Source organism: Python bivittatus, unplaced genomic scaffold (genome assembly GCF_059951505.1).
Source record: "Python bivittatus isolate LINGU-HERP-01145 unplaced genomic scaffold, Pbiv_v1 ctg000690_np1212, whole genome shotgun sequence".
Taxonomy (NCBI): domain Eukaryota; kingdom Metazoa; phylum Chordata; class Lepidosauria; order Squamata; family Pythonidae; genus Python; species Python bivittatus.
In genome coordinates, this window is record NW_028277096.1 from 19,642,926 (window position 1) to 19,661,232 (window position 18,307).

At 45.5% G+C, this 18,307-nt stretch overlaps 1 protein-coding gene across 3 annotated transcripts in view; it reads right to left on the reverse strand.

The window, feature by feature from the left end:
- Nucleotides 1-228: 228 nt before the first annotated feature.
- The window catches only part of USP32 (ubiquitin specific peptidase 32), a 155,069-nt gene continuing 136,990 nt past the window's right edge, over nucleotides 229-18,307 (reverse strand). For all 3 annotated transcript variants that reach the window (XM_088152594.1, XM_088152593.1, XM_088152592.1), the window contains exons 25-34: nucleotides 18,182-18,296; nucleotides 17,229-17,431; nucleotides 15,432-15,616; nucleotides 14,495-14,581; nucleotides 14,119-14,239; nucleotides 12,533-12,724; nucleotides 10,444-10,738; nucleotides 8,079-8,512; nucleotides 6,237-6,329; nucleotides 229-4,311 (exon numbers count right to left, since the gene is read on the reverse strand). In XM_088152594.1, the coding sequence (XP_088008720.1) occupies nucleotides 4,138-4,311; nucleotides 6,237-6,329; nucleotides 8,079-8,512; nucleotides 10,444-10,738; nucleotides 12,533-12,724; nucleotides 14,119-14,239; nucleotides 14,495-14,581; nucleotides 15,432-15,616; nucleotides 17,229-17,431; nucleotides 18,182-18,296 (1,899 nt within the window). In that variant the 3' untranslated portion in view covers nucleotides 229-4,137. The remainder of the gene's footprint in view (nucleotides 4,312-6,236; nucleotides 6,330-8,078; nucleotides 8,513-10,443; nucleotides 10,739-12,532; nucleotides 12,725-14,118; nucleotides 14,240-14,494; nucleotides 14,582-15,431; nucleotides 15,617-17,228; nucleotides 17,432-18,181; nucleotides 18,297-18,307) is intronic.

Genomic DNA, 18,307 nt, shown 5'->3' on the forward strand with positions numbered 1-18,307 from the left:
ATTTGATTTAAATAAGTTTACTACAATGGCCATTTTTCATAGATGCTTTAATGGGTCTTTCTGCCTGCTGCACCGATTCTATGAGAAGACTTGTTTTTTGGATAATGGATAATCATGGAGGAATGTCACCTCATGGTATCATTTCCCTATCAAAACTGATCAGTAATTTAATTTCTAGAGAAACTGCCCCCTCAAATGTTGCAATGATGAATTGATCAATACAGTGAGTTGCATCCACAGTATTTAATTTGTTGGAATAATATACTTACAGATAGACAGGTTCACTCCATATACAGTTACTTGGACTTTTTTTTTTTTAATACAGTTCATATCCCAATACATTAATACTTTTTCTTAAATTATTTACACAGTACTTATGTACATGGTCTTTCTAAATTCAGTGCATTGTCAATAAGTTTTATACAATAATTTACAGAGTGAATATAGTTAAACAGTTAACTTAAATTTGTTTCCTATTAAATTTAGGAATTAATTTAACCTTTTTTCTTAAAAAAAATTAATAATTACAACCAATGTAACAAAGCATGGCAGATTAAAAATGATGCAAGTCGATCATGCTATGTGTTTAAACATAAAAAAAAAACATTTGAAAAGAAAGGAAGATATGAAGAGGTGCGCAGAAGAATCTTCTACGAGAGATAGAGGTAATTGCCCCCCCCCAATTTTAAAGTAGGGATTTTCTCCATGCTCAGAGATGTCAGGAAAAAGGACTTGGGGAGCAATGCATTGTGAGAATCTCCCCCCACTCCCACCCCCAGGATTTGGCTCCCCCACAATCTACATTACAGTTCATGGAATTCATACCAAGATGCCTGCTTTTTGGCAAAACGGAACCGTAGCGATAATAAAGTATCCAGCTGAGCTGTGGCGTCCATTAAAACAGGGGGTGGGGAGCCAGTCCTCATTAGATACTCTGGACTACAACTTCCAAAAGGCCTCACCAGCACGGTCAGGGATTATGGGAGCTGGAGTGCAGAGCCAGGTGGAAGGCAGCTGGTGGGCTGCTCCTGCACGTAGAGCTAAGAGACTGGGGATCCCGCCTGCCTTAGGGTGCGCCACAACCTTCTGCCATGCACAGAGGCTTGTAAGCAGAAGGCCTGGATTTGAAATGACCCCCCCTTCAACACACACACACTAGTGGGGGTGACCAGGTGCCACACACACAGGCCACTGGGTGTACGGGCCGCTGCATGATGGACCCAGGTCACTTGGGCGAGTCAGATCCTCCTGGGTGCAAGGCTGGGCTGCCCAGGCACTGAACTGCTGGCGATCGCTGCGTTCTATCGCCTACCAACGCAGAGGCTAAACTGCAGACTTCCACAAAATCAGACATGAAAATCCTTCTCTCGCCTCCGTGTTCGCCAAGTCCCCTTTTGCAAGAGGAGACTAACCCTTCTGCAACCTGAGATTACAAGCAACGGTGCATTGGAACTGACAGAAAACGGTACAAGCAAGTTTTAAAAAGCTTTCTGTAGCCTCTGCAGTTGGAAGAAGACAGCAGAGGACCAGCCTGATGCAGGTAAGCTGAGGGGGCTGGCTGGGGGGGACAGGGCACCAACCGCGTGGAAACTAGCTAAAAGAAATCGGGTGAGTTTTTGACCAGTAAGGGAGGGGTCGACCTCGTGCTCAGAGGGGACCAGTTCAAAGAGGAGCGGAGTGCTGAGATTAGTGCGTGTTCCTCTTCAGTAAGACAGAATAAAATCCTGCATATAGGTAAGAAGTCTAGCTTGTTAAGAGGAAGGCTCCTTATTGACGTCTCCCTGCTATATTAAGGATTTTATTTTGTATAAAGAAGCCACTTGCTCAACCGGGTCCTTCTTCCCAACCTTCTAGTCACATGGTCCTACTACAGGCTTCCCAATTAGTGGCAAAACCAACCTTGCTTGTTATTTTAAAATGTCACTGTATTCAATTTCTAACAGCTGGTTCAGACACCTCATTGATGAAGAACTTATGGCCTGTCCACCTCTGATCAACCTTATTTAATCATCTGCTTTGGAAGAGGTGAGGAACAAGGGGGTCTGATTTACGTCAGCTGCGGAGCTGGTCCTGGCTTAGCAAAAGCAGAGTCAGCGAGATTTTCAATCACATTCTCGAAAGAGCTTGCCTGAAAAATCAGAATGCTGTCGCAACTCCTTTGATACCCTGCTCTCCTAATCAGCTTCCACCCAGGCAGCTGGAGATGGCCACCAAATTTATTTATTTATTAAATCTATAGGGCCACCCATCTCACTGCGTGACTCTGGGTGGCTTCCAAGATTTATCAGAATGGAAAGTGAATCCCCATCAACAGATGGTTAAGGTAAGGGATACTGCAAGCGAACGTCAAAATGCCCAGAGTGAGTTAGAAGTATAAATATTCCTTCCAGGAACAATGTTGGGTGGCAGAACGAACACCTGTCCATGGCCAATGATCATCCTTCAGACGTGTTACCTTGCTCTTTGAAATAAAATGAATGGAAAGGACACACACAGGCAGGCACACACCCATTCCAAAAGCACTTACAGTGATAAAATGAACTCTGCTATGCTTTTATTGTTAAAGTGCAAATAAAAACAATCATGACCAGCCACTCTCCAATCAAGGAAGAGAGAATAATATTGGGAGGACTTTCCCCCTTCTGAAGGTTTGCCACAGATGTAGGACTGGTGTTAGTAGTATTGAGGAAGGGGCAGTTGATCTCACGCTCCATCTCCATTGCGAGGGGCAGCTGCTTGGGGTCCAAAAAGTCAAGATGGTGGCTGCCACTGCCCCTCTGAAGCCCCATCTCTTGCACACATGTGACCCAAGAGGAAAAAAAAGGGTAGGATTTGGATCACACAGTCATGGACACCATCTTGAACTTTTTGACCCCTCCTCCCCCACGGACATCCCTGCCAATAGTCCTCCTTTCAGTACTTTCCCATCAGCCATCACAGCTACATTTTTGGTTGGCTCAAACACTCAACCAGGCTCCATCGTCTTTGGGATTTAGAGATTGGGGTGGGGTGGGGGACAGGCTCCCCATTTGCCTATCCCAGGCTCAAAACAATGATTGCAAGATCAGGCCTGCAATACACTAGAAAGTCAGGAGCTGGCTTCGTTTGAAAGAAGGTTTTAAGATTAGGGCACAGCGTAGCCACACAGTGAAAACATTTTCAGAACCAGGGCAGATTTCTTACCCCAAGTACCCTCTAGTAAATGGAGAAACACTTGGCTCAGAGAGCATTCCGATCCATCCAGTGCTTCAAACTGGAGGTCAATTCGAATCATTAGTTGCCCCCAGCAACAGCCTGGAGCCGTCTCAGCTTCCAAATCTCCAGGGTGTTTCAAGGACCGAAAGGCTGCTGAAGCTGCTCTGAAACCTTTCTGAACAGCCAAAAGGGTTGCACAGGGTCAAAAAAACAAAAAACAAAAAAAACCCTCTACTCTCAAGGCGAGGGAAAGGGACTGCTAACGCACACATAAACTGAGAAAGTGACCAGCAGGTTAAAAAATGGAAAGTTTGGGAGAGGAAAGGGTGGGGATTTTCTGCGGCTTGTTCCTGCAGTCTGTGTGTGCCTCTTCTCATCACGGAAATGGAATAAAACTTCAGAAAAAGGAGGTAGAAATTTCATGTTGTCAGACAACACTACAAGTTACTCATCTGAAATCTGAAGAGAGCTTCCAAAAAGTTATTTCTCTCCCCAACCCCACCTCACTTCAGACGTCCCTAAGAGCAAATCGGTAAAAGGAAAGAACAGTCTCCTGTTTTTCTGGCTCTTAACTGGATTATCTAAAACTTTAAATATATCTAGTCCTCGTTGGCTGAGGTCAAACCAGCTTAAAGGCTGACGGCAAAATAAAACAATTTAACCCATGGGTGTTCCCCCACCCCACTTTCTGGGCATGGAGCAAGAGATGGGAACAAAAGCAGTGCCATCTTATAAATGTTCGTTTTAATTAGGGTTTCTCTTTCTCCCCCTGCTTTTTTTTTCCCTGGAGTTGTGCTTTCAGATCACAGGGGGAAAATAAAAAAATAAAAAATAAAAACTACATCTAGCTCTTCTGCTCCGTTAAAACCATATTTCCTTTTTGTTTTTTTGCCAACCTAGCGGTGCAATGTCCTTGGACCAACCTTTAGAAACCCGTTTTGCTCACTGCAGGACACAGTACTTTTTGTAATCGGACTCAAAATCTTCATCCATGCTACTGGTGTCCGCCATGTTCTTGCCCTCAATCTTTGGCAAAAATTGTGCATAGTCCACTCCTTGCTGTTCGTAGAAAAGGATGTAGGCAGAATCTGTGTCAATTTCATCAGGGTGCAATTCCTGGAGGGAGGAGGAGAAGGGGGACTTATTGATTGTATCAAACAATCCTTTAAGTCAGTGTTTCTCAACCTTGGCAATTTTAAGATATGTGGACTTCAACTCCCAGAATTCCCCAGCCAGCATGGCTGGCTAGGGAATTCTGGGAGTTGAAGTCCACATGTCTTAAAGTTGCCAAGGTTGAGAAACACTGACTTAAGTAATGCAATATTACTCCAAAAATTTAAATTCATAGTTTAAAGAACACTGAGAACAATCAAAACTTGTCCTAATACTACTGGAGGTCGTTAGCATGAGGGAGGCTGGTATCCCAGCTTATTATAAGGATACTGCAGGAATTAGCAACTTTTTCAAGCCCAAAATAAGGTTTGGAATTTCCCCCAACCTCATAAAATCATTTGGTTCATGACATTCCAACAATTTCAGCCCAAAATCTTGCAATCTGTGGTGTTCTGGCAAGAGCTCATGAGACGTTGAAATGTTGCAAGATTCCAGCCATTCTGGGGGCTTGCAGGTACCATCCAACAGAGCCAGTTGGGTGTTAGAAACCAGGAAATTTAGGCACGAAGCCAGCTGGGGGATTTTGGGACAGTCACCCCCTCTCAGCCCTAGGAAGAAGGCAGAGACAAACCACTTCCAAAAGTATTGGCAAGAAAACTGTATGGCCTATTTCGTGTAGCCACCAGGAGTCAAGACTGAACTGAAGCCACAACCCCACCATCACCACCACAAAAACACACACAAAAGATGTCATCTAATGGTGTTGGGAACTCCTGTCCCTGAGGTATTCCATAGCCCACAGAATCAGGAGAAGTCTAGTAGCACCTTTTCCCATTCACAAATGTTATTAAAAGGCATAAGTTGCTACTCACGAGCTTCTGCCTTTTAATAAAATATCTTAGTTGGAAAAGGTGCTACCAGACTCCTATTAATTTTTTGCCATTACAGACCAAAAGAACTCTCTCCCTACCATATCAGACAGCCAGTTTCCCTTTGGACTTCACCTGCTGCACCCAGCCCTCCTTCCATCCCAGAGGAAATGCCACGACTTAGCTACATGATACTGACTTTCCAGGATCAATTTATAAACAAGTCTTGTTGGAAATGTTGGAAAATGGCAGGATGCAGAATACAGGTAGTTCTCACTTAACAACCATTTGTTTAGTGACTGTTTGAAGTCACAACAGTGCTGAACAAAGGGACTTACAACTGGTCCTTGCACTTACAACCGTCGCAGCACCCCTGTGGTCATGTGATCACAATCTGAGCACTTGGCAACCAGCTCGCACTTATGATGGTTGCCGAATCCTGGGGTCATGTGACCACCATTTGCGACCTCCCCAGCTGGCTTCTGACAAGCAAAATCAATGGGGAACTGTGTGATTCACCTAACAGCCACGGTGATTCACTTCATGACCGCTGCAAAAAAGGTCGAAAAATTGGGTGTGGCTTGCTTAACAAGTGCCTCGTTTAACAACAAATTTTCTGGTCCCTATTGTGGTTGTTAAGCGAGGACTACCTGTAAGACATTGGTACATCCCCTGGAAGAACACCCAGACCCAAGTTAGGGATATCCACACAAGGATTCTGGGGTATATTGGAAGAGCAACAAATATTCAGCTGTTTATTATTGTAAGTACAGAACAATCTAGATCAAAATGTCTCAAGTCCACAAGGGGCCACCACCAACTTTCAAAATGGAACAATGCAAGTAGAAGAAAACTTCAAACACTTCAAAGTCTCTTGAGACAGACTGCTGAAGGGCACCCAGAAACAGGCCACTGTTGCACAGGTGGGCCAAAGCAAATCATGTTAGCATCCAATGTCCTGAAATCATGGTGGCTAATTTCAGGGCACTGAAGTTCCTATGTAATGGAAGCTCTTGCCAGGACCTTTCTGTTGTCTCCTAAGTCAGCAAAGTGGTTTACCTTACAGCTGCTGTCGTTGTAACAGTACCATTTGTCATTTGGGTTTTTGGCATAGGTGACGTAATGGCCTCCTCCCATAATTCCTGAATGGCACTGGAAGAGAGAGAGCCAAGACACCAAGGTTATCAGGAGGGCCCAGGTTCCAGAGAGTCAAGTCATCCATCCTTTCCTTTCTGCCACATGTAGGTGGAATTAACCAGGTGTCAACATCATTTTAGAACATTGTGTCTTCTTGCTTTTATGCATCTCAAAGGTTCCTCAAGACCCATTAGCCTTCAACAAACTTTCTCCCAAAAGGCAACAAAGAAAGGATATTTGGCCTTGATGGACAAGAATGCTCAGGGAGATGGTCTTACAGCAGCTGAGTTATGCTGGAGAAGATTTTGTGAGCAAGGTGGAAATCCAAGATGGCAATGGTGTGGATTTCTTTCCCTTCAAGGGAAATGCAGATCTGTGATTGGGGGACTGTTGAGGATTATGGGCACCATTTTCTATCTCTCTTTACTGCTCTCAAAGTTGGGCTTCAGCTGTCTTCCCATGGGCAAAGCTTCTACCAACTGTGGGAAGAATCAGACTGGTGGCTGTTCCCACAGATGCCCCCAAGATGTTTGGGATTACAATTCCAATCAGATATCAGCCAGCCTGCCCAATGACAAGCAGTCTTGGAAACTGCACTGCACAACCCACCAAGGGCAGTGGGTTCCCTTCGTCTATTCTACATAGTTGCTCAGCTTCTCTGAGCAATAATCTCGAGATTATCTTCCACTGCTTGCCCTAAGGATACTTTTCCCCAGTTACTTCCCAGTATACAAGATCTTGATGGCTGTAGGTAAGGAAACAGACAGAAGACAGTGTCAAATACCTATTTTCTTTCCCTCAGGCTGGATTTGCACAACACAATAGACTAAAGAATGACATTTAGAAAGTAACTGAAAACCTAGTTATTCTCCTAGGCCTGGAGGTAGGGTGGCTTTGTTTCTTACGTATAGTTTGTCTTCTGGATGCCTATGATCCATATGTTTCTTTTCATTGTGTCCTGCTTTCTAAAGTGTAAGTCACCCAGAGCTGTTGGAGTTGGGTGACTTTAAAATCATATAAACAAAGTAGTTTGTAGTTCCAGGTGCTGTGAGAACCCAGCCGTTATCTTAGAAGCTTGTAGGAACCAGCCATTATATGCCATCAAAGAGAATGTATTTGTTTAAGCACGTGTTAAGTGAACTGGCAGTTTAGAGTTTAGCAAGTGGTGCGAACCAAATCTCGCTTATGATGGGTTTTTTTTATTGCTCCCACTTGCCACACTAGAAAGGGGGGGGAAAATCCTATTAAGATAAAGACAGATCTCCTGCTCCATTTGTGAAGGGGAACTAGTACAGGGAAGAACAAAAAAGACTCTGGGAAAAAGTGGGGAGGTGGGACAGATCCTCTTCTAGATTTTTTAACCCAGGTTTTGAAAAACAACCCCAAACTGGTCTGAGGTTTGCCAAGGAAGCGAAGGCAAGGCTTCATTTCCAGAAAGAGAACCACAGAGGACACAGACTTATCGTACAACGTTTTCTATGCCATTCATCCTATGGGAAGGGCAGACTGACAAAGCGGCACTGGATGGAAAACAGTTCATGGTATCCTGACTGGCTTGCAGAAATAATTGTGCTAACTAAGCCTGGATAGACATTGGTGGACCCCCTTGCCCCCCTTCCTCAGTGCTCCTCCACTTGGGGTGCTTTAAATGCACCCCTTTGATAACCCATCAGGGCCCTTTATACAATGGCTCAGCCAAAATCTGAGCTGCGAAGAAACTGATCGAGCCTCTGCCCAGTTGACAATTTTTGCCGAGACACCTACCGAAATTGCATATAAGTTGTAAATGGGATTAATACAGATTTCTCCTCTTTGGTCATCCGCCAGCTCCTCTTCCCGGCGGGTTTCCAGTGGACCGTTGAGGCTGTTGTTGCTGTGAGAGCTCTGCTTGCAAAGGTACCCGTTGGTTAACTGCATCTCATTGTCCTGAGCAGCCCCCAGTTCACCTGAGCCATCCCCCAAACTCTGCTCCCTGCCCGAGGAGTCCCCTTGGTCAAGCGCGGCCTTTGGGTCTGGCTGGGTACCGTTCTCTCGGCTTGTGTCCAGGTTCTCTTTGCTGCTCGACAGTTTGTTTTTACAGAGCTGGGGGAGCCGAAGGCGCCCCTTACCTCTGCCCAAAGTCCTCGGGCTATTGGTTGGACTAAGGTTTTTACTCGGTGAAGAGCTGGATGCACACTTCCTTGCGGAGGACGGTGATGCTGAAAAGAAAGAGATGGGCAGGTGTTTTGCAGGTAAGTCAATCCTTCTCCCCATGATCACAAGCAATGACAACTTCTTATTAGGCAAGACTTATGCTATTCTGCAGGAAAAAAAAAATCAATCCTTTGGGCCAGTCGCTCTCTCTCATCTCAAGCTACCTTGCAGGGTTGCTGTGGAAAAAAAACCTGGAGTCTTATGCAGATCACCTTAAGTTCTCATAGGAAAGCTGGGGTATTTATCAGATAGATAGGGAGGGAGAGTAAGGAAGAGGATCTTGACAGAAATATGCAGGGTCTGTTGCATAGGCAAAATGGGTTGAAACATTTTTTAAGTTTGGAGCATCCGGATAACATTCAGAAGTGGCTCAGATTCATTGGAGTTTAATGAATTTAATTCATTGGAGGAGGAGGAGGAGGAGGAGGAGGAGGAGGAACAGCGCAATCAGACTTGCAAGATTCTGTTATTACAGCCAATCTCCATAAAAGTAGTTTTAGCCTTCCTGTGGAGTTGATTTCCTGGTTTAAGTCTACTTAGTGGGGCTGACATGGATGCATTGATGGATGGATGGATAGGAATTTGTTTGAAGTATGCCCTCCTCTTCCTCCATGAGCACAAGGCAGGGTACCCAGGGGTCACCCCTCATTTTATCCTTGCCACAACAATCCTGACAGGTAGGCTGGGCTGAGGGAGAACACCTAATCCAAACTCACACAGGGAGCTTCCTTGGTTGCGGGGGAGGGACTTGATTTTGGGTTTCCCACTGTGTAATGACTTTGACTTCACTGCGTTGGATCTTAAAAACAAGACTGATAAATACAGCATCAAACAAGCCATGGAGAAGCCCGCTGCTATGGTAGTTAAGTGTGAGTGTCCTCCCTTTTCGAACTTCGGCTCTAGAAGGATGTGGCTGTGGATAAGCAGATCCCAGAGATGAACGTATGCAGTCAGGCACAGCCTTTGGGAATGGATGGCATAGAGAGTGAGTGAGTGAGTGAGTGAGTGAGTGAGTGAGTGAATGAATGAATGAATGAATGAATGAATGAATGAATGAATGAATGAATGAATGAATGAGAAAATGAGAAAATGAGACATGCAGCCAGAATATGCAAAGACCTGCCCATCTGCTCAAGGCTCAAAGCTTTTCCTGGTTTTATCTAGTTGATTTTCTGATTGGCTCCCACCCTCCTGGAACAATAAACATAAATATGATCTTGATAGTGAATACTAAATATTTAGTCTTTTTCATTAGCTGCAGCAGTAGAAAAGTAGGATGAACTCTTTAAATAAACACACATGTGAGGTTTTGCCAAGCCCCCCTCCCCAAGAATCAGCTCCCTTTCAGGAGAGGAAAGGACAGACCAAGGCCTCTCTAGATCAAGATGATGTTGCTCATTCTATTCATGTGCCAGAATACTTTACTGAATCCCAAATACTGGATATTTAACTTCATGCAATCCTTACAGCAAACCTTCAAGGCAACCGAGTGTCTTTAATTCCGGGTCACTGATTAAAGTTTAAGTGCTCCACAGTGAAGTTGTGGCAATGATGGGATTCCAGCCAGAGAACCAAGACTTGCTAGATCAACTACTTTTACACACAGGGGCTGGGAGGAAGGCATGGGAGAAGAGGTTCCTCCCTTGCAGGCCCTCCTTGGGGCTGCTTCAAGAGGACACTTGGAGATTCTGTTGCTCTCCTTTCTGCTTAGTGAAAGGCACCTGCTTTCACAAAGGAATGTTAGTTTCCACCAAAAGATGTACTTTTTGCGTGGGCGGGCCAGACAGCCAAAGCCATGACTCATGCAGAGACACACCTTCAGCCTCCTTTTACATTTCTGCTGCACGTCAGCTTCAAGAGTCTGGACAGATCCCTTCTGAATGGGGATCCAGCAGCTCTTGTTTAATGCCCTCCAGGACAAGCCCCAGCCCCCTACCTCGAATATTATTAAGGATGCCGGAAGTGTTGAGAGAGGAAGGGCTCCTGGTGAGAACGTCGCCCTCCCCAGCCACAGTGATGCTTCGCTGCTCCGTCCTCCGGCACTCCTCCTGCAGAATCAGCGGCTCCGCGGGATCGTCTGCCTGTGGCGTCAGCAGCTTTTGCGGCCAGCAGCTTGGATCTCTTGGCATCAGGAAGGCACTTGGGTCAAAACTCTCACGGGGAAACTTGACGATTTTCTGGGACTTTATCCAGCGGCCGTTGACAAACTGGAAGCGCTTTAAGTGGATGATCTAGGGCAAGATAAGCCAGAGAGGGGTCTAGCGAGGGCTTCCTTTTTCAAATGACTTCCAGTTATGGGTTTGCTAGGCCCTTTCGGCACTACAGGTAGTCCTCACTTAACAACCGTTTACCGATGGTTTGAAGTTACGACGGCCTTGGAAAGGGTGTTTTACGGCCTGTAAAGCACTTCTGGCTGTTCTAACCTCCCTGCACTTCTGGCTGCACCACCCCACCGTCACATGGCTGCATTTCAGACACTTGGCAACTGGCTCACATTTATGACTGGTTGCCAAGCGCCCCGTGATCATATGATCACCATTTGCAATCTTCTCTGCCGACTTCCCCATTGGAAGCCAGCAGGGAAGGTCGCAAGCGGAGGGGATGCGGCAGTGTGCAGGAACGGAGCTCAAATCCTGAAGATTTGAGCTCCGTTCCTCCAGCCCCCACCAAGGATTTCCCCTCCATCCACGGAGAGGAGGGCAAACCTTTTGGTGGGCTTTAGGAACGTTTGAGAGCAAAAAGGCTGCCTGCCAGGAGGATTTCAGCTCTACATGGAACTGAAACCCTCTGGCAGGCAGCCCTTTTGCTATCAAAGAGCTGTCTGCTGGGAGGGTTTCAGCTCCATCCTTCAGCAGACAACTCTTTTGTTGTGTCTGCTTAACGACCTGTGAGATTGCTTAACGGACACAACCGGAAGTGCCCGGATTGCAGTTGTGTGAAGCAGCCACATGGGTGTCTCACTTAATGACTGCTTCGCTCAACAACCGAGATTCCTGTCCCAATTATGGTCGCTAGGCAAGGACTACCTGTATATAATCTGCGGATCTATTACCCAATTTTACAGATGAGAAAAACTGAGACAGAGAGACCCAGAACTGGCTATGAGGGTTGAAGTGGCACTTTGGGAAGGATGCATTCACTGTGTGTGCGTGTGTATGTATCCGCGTGTAGGGGAAGAGAGAGAAAGAGAGGGAATGGAGGAAGTGAGATAGACAGCACATGCTTGATTTGACACAAATTCTTATTTATCCTTGTACAGCTTAGATTAGAGGTCCCAAATCATTTTTTGGCTTAGGGACACATTTTCAATTTTCAGAACAAGCACAGTGGTTGCCATGGAGGCTCTTGCAAACAGCCCAGGAGGCAAGCTGGTGCAGCCGCTCACTTCCTGTCCCCTTGAGCTCCAGGATGCTCTCTAACCCCTCTTTTGTTTTTGCCTTCTTTTTCTGAAGAGGTGGGCACCCTTCCAAACAACATCTGGGCTTCAGGAACCCATCCTTCTAATATCCTGAGAATGTCTCAGGGATCCATTCGAGATCCAGGAGATGGGGCATCTCTGTTGGGGCACCTGCCCTATGGAACAATCTGTCCCCGAGATTCAGATGGCCCCATCCCTATTAGCCTCTGGAAGGGCTTGAAGACCTGGCTTTTTCCTCAAGACATTAGTTGAGCCTGGTATATTTTGTGTTAAGCTTCAGTAGCACTACATTCTTGTGTTATTCTGTGTGTTATGTATTGTTAACCATCCAGAGTCACTAGATGGAGATGGATGGTCAGATACACTCTTTAAATAAACAATGCAGAATCTATTCTGCTCTTCTTCAATCAGGTGCCCCCCGCCCCAAATGTGTTGCAAAAGCAACTCCCAGAATTCCTCACCAGCATGGCCAGAGGGAATTCTGGAGCTGTAATCCCCATCCACTTCAAGGGTGCCAGGTTGGGAAAAACTGGTATATTATTAACCCCTTGTAAGAAGCTGTGCTTGGCCTGGCTGAAGGCAGAAAAGAAATGGTTTGCCATCATACCAGGATTGGGGGAAGCCTCCACAGGTCCAGCTTCTTGGTGGCCAAGCAGTGAGTCCTGCACTTGGAACAATAGTACATTTCATCTTCACCTAGCTCCTCCTCACTCGTGAAGGCCCGCAAGCAGCTGTCCAGGTTGATGGGCTCGGCCTGAGCGCGCTGGCTTTGCTCCACACTTCTGTGCTCCTCTGCTATCTAAAGACAGAAAGGAAACCATAGGGTGAGAGACCTTTCTGTAGCGGTTTCCCTCTATGGGAAAAGCAGCCCTTCCCCCTTTGTTCTAATTCATGGGCAGAATTCCTCCGTCTCCTTCAAGGAAGAGATTCTTCAACATTAACATGCTGCTCCATGGGAGTCCTTTGGAAAGGCATCCCTGTGAGGAACAGCACACATCATCCACACCAAAGCTGCACAGCAACACTCCCAGAGGTAGTCAATGGAGGGGAATTGTGGCTTGGTAGCAGGGGATCACATTGCATCCAGGAACCATCTGGGTTTGATCTCAGTACTTCCAGATAAAAGGATCAGTTAGCAGGAGATGGGAGATATCTTACATGGAGAACCTTGATGGACCAACAGGGGGGACCTGCAGCCCAAGGCCCTGGAGGCGGTGAAAGCCCCTGGCTCATGCTGGATGGGAGTGAGGAATGGCATGGAAGAGGAGGAAGCAAACGGGGAGAAAGGCAGAACTGATGCAGTGATGGAAGTAGAGGGAGGTGATCAGGTCAAAGCTCTGGCTGCAGTGATTTGTTCCTCCTCAGGAACCCGCTGAGGGGACTGGGAAGAAAGAAACGGACATGGCTGGTGTGGGTCTTCCAGGCTGAAAAGGAAAGGACAGCTTGCATAGATTGGCTCCAGATAATTAATTAGAACTGCAGCTACTTCATTTGCTGCTTGTTTTGTGTTTTTCTACTCTCCCACCCAAGGAAATTTATGAAGTCTGATAAAGACCAAAGAACTTTCAGATGCCATTTTAAATTATTTTCAGTGGAACAGTTCAGAAACACTTTTGGTCTGAGAATCACAAACAGAAATCGTGATTCTCTTCCAAGACAACCACAGAAACCTTGCTCCATCACACAAATGGAAAGGCGATAGACCCTGGCAAATTGCTTTCATTGAGAGAGGATGTCTCAGAGAAACCAGCTGTGTCCTTCTAAAGCAGCCTTCTCTAAATGGGTGACCCTCTCTACCTGCTGCTGGAACTACATGCCACCACCTCCCAGCAGCTTGGCCAGCCAGCAACCAAGACTGGCTGGAGACAATAGAAGCCAGTCTTCAACCCATTTGGAGGGGCAAAAGGTTGGAGAAGGCTGTGATAGAAGATTCAAGTCCCTTCCCTTTAATTGTGATGGACCTAAAGGACCTAGAGTTTAGCTTCAGAGGAAAACCTGGCATAAAAGCAAGTTCACAGGGAGTGGAAACACAACAGAAGTCCGGTGGGTAAAGAGAGGGTCAATCTGATTTGCAAAGGAAGGCCAGTGCCGCAACAGAACATCCAGAAACCATGTTTAACTGCAAGGCAAACTTATATGCAACCATAAGCAAGAATCGGCCTGGGATGACCCTGAAGGTTTTGGTTTCTTTACCCGTTCTTGTGAGGTCTGGTAGCGGAGATGAAGTGCAGTGGGATCCCAGTCGACAGCGAGGTTTGCATTCCCCATCACAGCTCTTTCTTCTGTGCAATCAATTTTACACCCGTAGCAAAACCTAAACAGGAGGCAGAGGTGGAGATGGAAGAGAGCAGAGGAGGGACCGTGGCCTGAGAGGCAGCCGCCTCTCTGCCGCAGAGAAGACCCCCATCAGAAGGCCGCGGAAGTGGGCTTCAGAAGATGACTGGAGCCAAACGGCTCCTTGCAGAGCAGCCCATTTTCACACCTCCACAAAACCGCCCTCGCAAAGGCAGGAGAGGGCAGAAAGACAGAGGGGAAGAGAAGGGAGAAGGTGAGACACAGTGCCACTCACCTGTACCAGGGGCACCAGGCACAGGAGTTGCCATCTTTCTGAACCACTCGAAGAGTGAAGGGGTACTGGTATCCCAAACTGTCATCACTAAGGAAAACACAGACACACGCACATCATTATTTCTAATGTGTAAAGGCTCTTAGGATGTTATTTCTGTTGTTGCTCATTGATCTTTTAAGCCAGGGTGGGAAACCAGCCAGCCTTGGACTCAAATCAAGAACCCTCAACACGGGGCCTTTGACAACAGCCTGAACGGAAAGGGGGCAGATTGTTTTTGATTTAGCCCCATTTGGTTTGGGGTGAAGTCCCCAACAGATGATCCATATAGCCCTACAGACTTGTCCAATGCCACAATAATAATCAAGAATGATTAATCCACATCTTTTTCTTGTGTGATTTTTATAGCATCCCTATTAAAACCAAAGGTCTTGGCAGAGCGTTGGCCTGGTATCCAATACTCCTTAGATGGGTGCAAACCAAGATATTCCCAAATTTCTCTTTTTCTGCCAAGAGAGCCCATCAATAAAGTATACCACAAGCTAAGTTTTGTCCTGGATTACCTGAACTATTTACTTATTATATATGATTTACTCTTTTCTCATTTTTTAAACTCCTTGTGTCTTTTTCGAGTTGAAATGGCTGACTGAAGTATAACAGAGACATCCTTTGATTATCAAAAAGTCCCTTCTCTCTCACCCACTCAGAGATCTTATCCTATGTTAAATAAAGACTGAAAATGTCTAACCAGCCCAAAGTCATCTAGTGAGCTTCAAGACTGAGAATTTGGATTTGTCAGCTGAAGGCCAATACTCCAGCAAGCCATATGGGCTCTTCTTGTCACATATGCAGCTTGGCTCACTTTTTTGAGATGTTCAAAAGTACTGCTCTGCAGCCATATTAGTGGCTCAGCAATTCCTCATCCCAGCACAGGACTCACCAATCCTGAGCATGGTTACTTGCTTCCTGGGGAGGGAGGGGACTTGCAAGTCGAGAAACCTGAATCCAGACAGCATCATACAAGTCTTTCTTCCGCGTGTGAACTGTGCAGGGAACGATCAGGGGCATCCCAAAGAGGCTTGGCCGGTTCTTCTGAGATGAGAGGAAGTACATTTCGGCCCGCATCTGCAGTCAATGGGAAAACTTTAAAAATCCAGGTGTATTTTAAAAGTTAGGAACAATTCATAGGCTTTTCTTTTCTAAAACAATTGATGGGCTGTCTTTCAAGTGGGGTCCAAAAACAGTAACAATAAAATGCTGCAAAAACAGCAGAGTTGGGAATAAAAGCTAGACCAGGCTGCAAGGTCCAACAAAGAGTTCCTCAACAGTAGAGACGTTAGATTCGAAGCAAGCAACATTAGACAGGACATTACATATGAACCTGTCCTTCTGGAAACACCAAAATGCATCGATTATTTATTTATTTGTCAAATTTGTCACTCCCTATCTCATTAAAAAGCGACTCTGGGCAATTTACAGAAAAGAGAATTATTAATTAAAAACACAATATAACAATAGTCCTAAATAAATAATAAGTATATTCCAAGGATTGATGGTAACTAGAGAGTATTAGGCTTGGAGAATAAAGCAAATTAAAACATATCTCACTCGTATCTCTTGGTACAGCTCAGGAAGGTCAGTAACCTGAGACCATGAAAAATTGCTGACAATACAAGAGAATATTTATGCTAGTCTTGTATGATCATTATCATGATCTGGAAAGAATGGCTGCCTCTGAGACCAGACCCTTCGGCCACCTCATCTGCAGGGATCCTGGGATCAGGCCTTCTCAGTTGTTGGCCCCTTCTCTGGAACAGTCTCCCCCCACCCCCAATCTGGGATGGGCCCCAACCCCATGCTTTTCATAAAGCAATTAAGATCTAGGAGTTTCAAAGGGCCTTTGGGGGGAGGGAAAGGCTATATTCGCTCCCTCTTGCAGGGTGGATATTTATACAGGATGTATTTATCCTACATTGTTTTTTAACAGTGATGTTTAATGTTGTTGTATGCTAGCTTCACTAGTTTCCAATTAGCTGGCTTTGCAAAGTAAAAGAGGAAGAAGAGGAAGAAAGAGAGGAAGGGGGAGAAGTAATCATTGTTATCATGGCTGCTTCTCTAGATCAGTGTTTCTCAACCTTGGCAACTTAAAGATGTGTGGACTTCAACTCCAAGAATTCTCCATCCTGCAGGGCACCAATCTTGGAGTTGAAGTCCACACATCTTAAAGTTGCCAAGGTTGAGAAACACTGGGTTAGATTAAAGGAACAGTTCCTTGTTACAACAGCATCGTTTCTCAGCATACAAGAATATCCTTGCTCAAACAAATTCGAAGGCCACCTGATCTATGGATCAATTTTTACTATTTCCCCAAGAGGTCTGGAAATGAAGTATCTAAACAACTTTATACAGTCACTCAGCCAGCTGTGATCACAAATGGAGGTCCTTTGTTGGATATTCCTGCCTTCAGTGATAGGGGAGGTGGCTATCAGGCAGAGAGGGACCTTTCTGAGGTCCCCCCAACAGATCCACAATCAATATTTTATTACAGCCACAGACCAGAATTGATCCACAAACAAATGGTCATAGGTGAAAACTCCAGCATGAGTACAGTTCATGTCTGAAACCCAGATACACTTTCCAAATAGCTGATGGTCTTCTCCAAGTTTTGGCTATAGCTACTTCATCTGAAACAGACAAGGCATCTTACAGGTTTTAGCAATGCTTGTTCTCCACTAACCATTTTCCTGTGGACTGCAATGATGTAGCCTATGAATGGGCTGTCGGAAGGTGAGGTCACATGGCCATTCATTGTCACACCATTCTCTATCCTGCAGGGCACCACTGTGTTTGGCATTCCATTTGGGATCAAGGTGGACCGTGGAAGGTCACCATTCATCAGGCAGTTGATCATCCCATTAGCCGACTGTCCATGGTAAAAATCTAAACTCAGGCACAAAAAGATTGTCATGAAAATTTGTTCTGGTATGCAGTCCTTTGCTTAAGGATCCTTTTTGATCTCTAGCTGGGCAAAATCTCTAGCTACTTCATAAAAAGGAGATCCATTTTCTTTACTAAACAGAAGTGAAAAAATAAAATTAAAAAGAGAACAGAACTAACTTACTCTTCCTCACATACTGTCTACATCTACCTACATTCTATGTTGGACTTCTCCAAATTCTGCAGTAAGAACAGTTGGATTCTACAACAAGTATTAGTTGAACAAGTTTGCACGATTCCTCATTCAACAGTATTTTGATTTTGCCAGTCCTGAGAGGGCTAAAATACTGGATCTCAGTGCTTGCATCGGGGTCTACCAGATGAGACTGCAGGAGAGGAATAATATGATTGAGTGCTACCAATGGATGGAGAGAAACAAGACCAGCTCTATTCTCTTGTTTAGTTCTTCGAAAAAAAGGGAGGGGAGAGTCGGGGAAGGGGAAGGTTGGTTCTCTATGTCAGGGCCACTGGCTGAGACAAACAAGAAGAGGACATCTAAGTGGAGGAATTTTTTATGTCAATCAATTCCCATCATTCCTGCATTTTATTCTGCATTAAACACTTCCATGGTGCTCACTTTCACCCTCAATGTTAAGCAACAGTAACGCACTGCCAGTTTGTCAGACAAAACTCCCAGCTGCGGGGGGGGGGGGGGGAGGAGGGGGACAAAAAGACCAAGGAACTTTCTCCTACCTGTTTGCAAGGGACTTGAAGAAGCTGAAGTGGGGGATCCAGGAATTGGTATCTCGAACGCACACAAAGAGGCAGTTGTGGAATGCCGGACTTTTTGGTTGTCTTGCGGAAAGTTCTTTTGAAAGT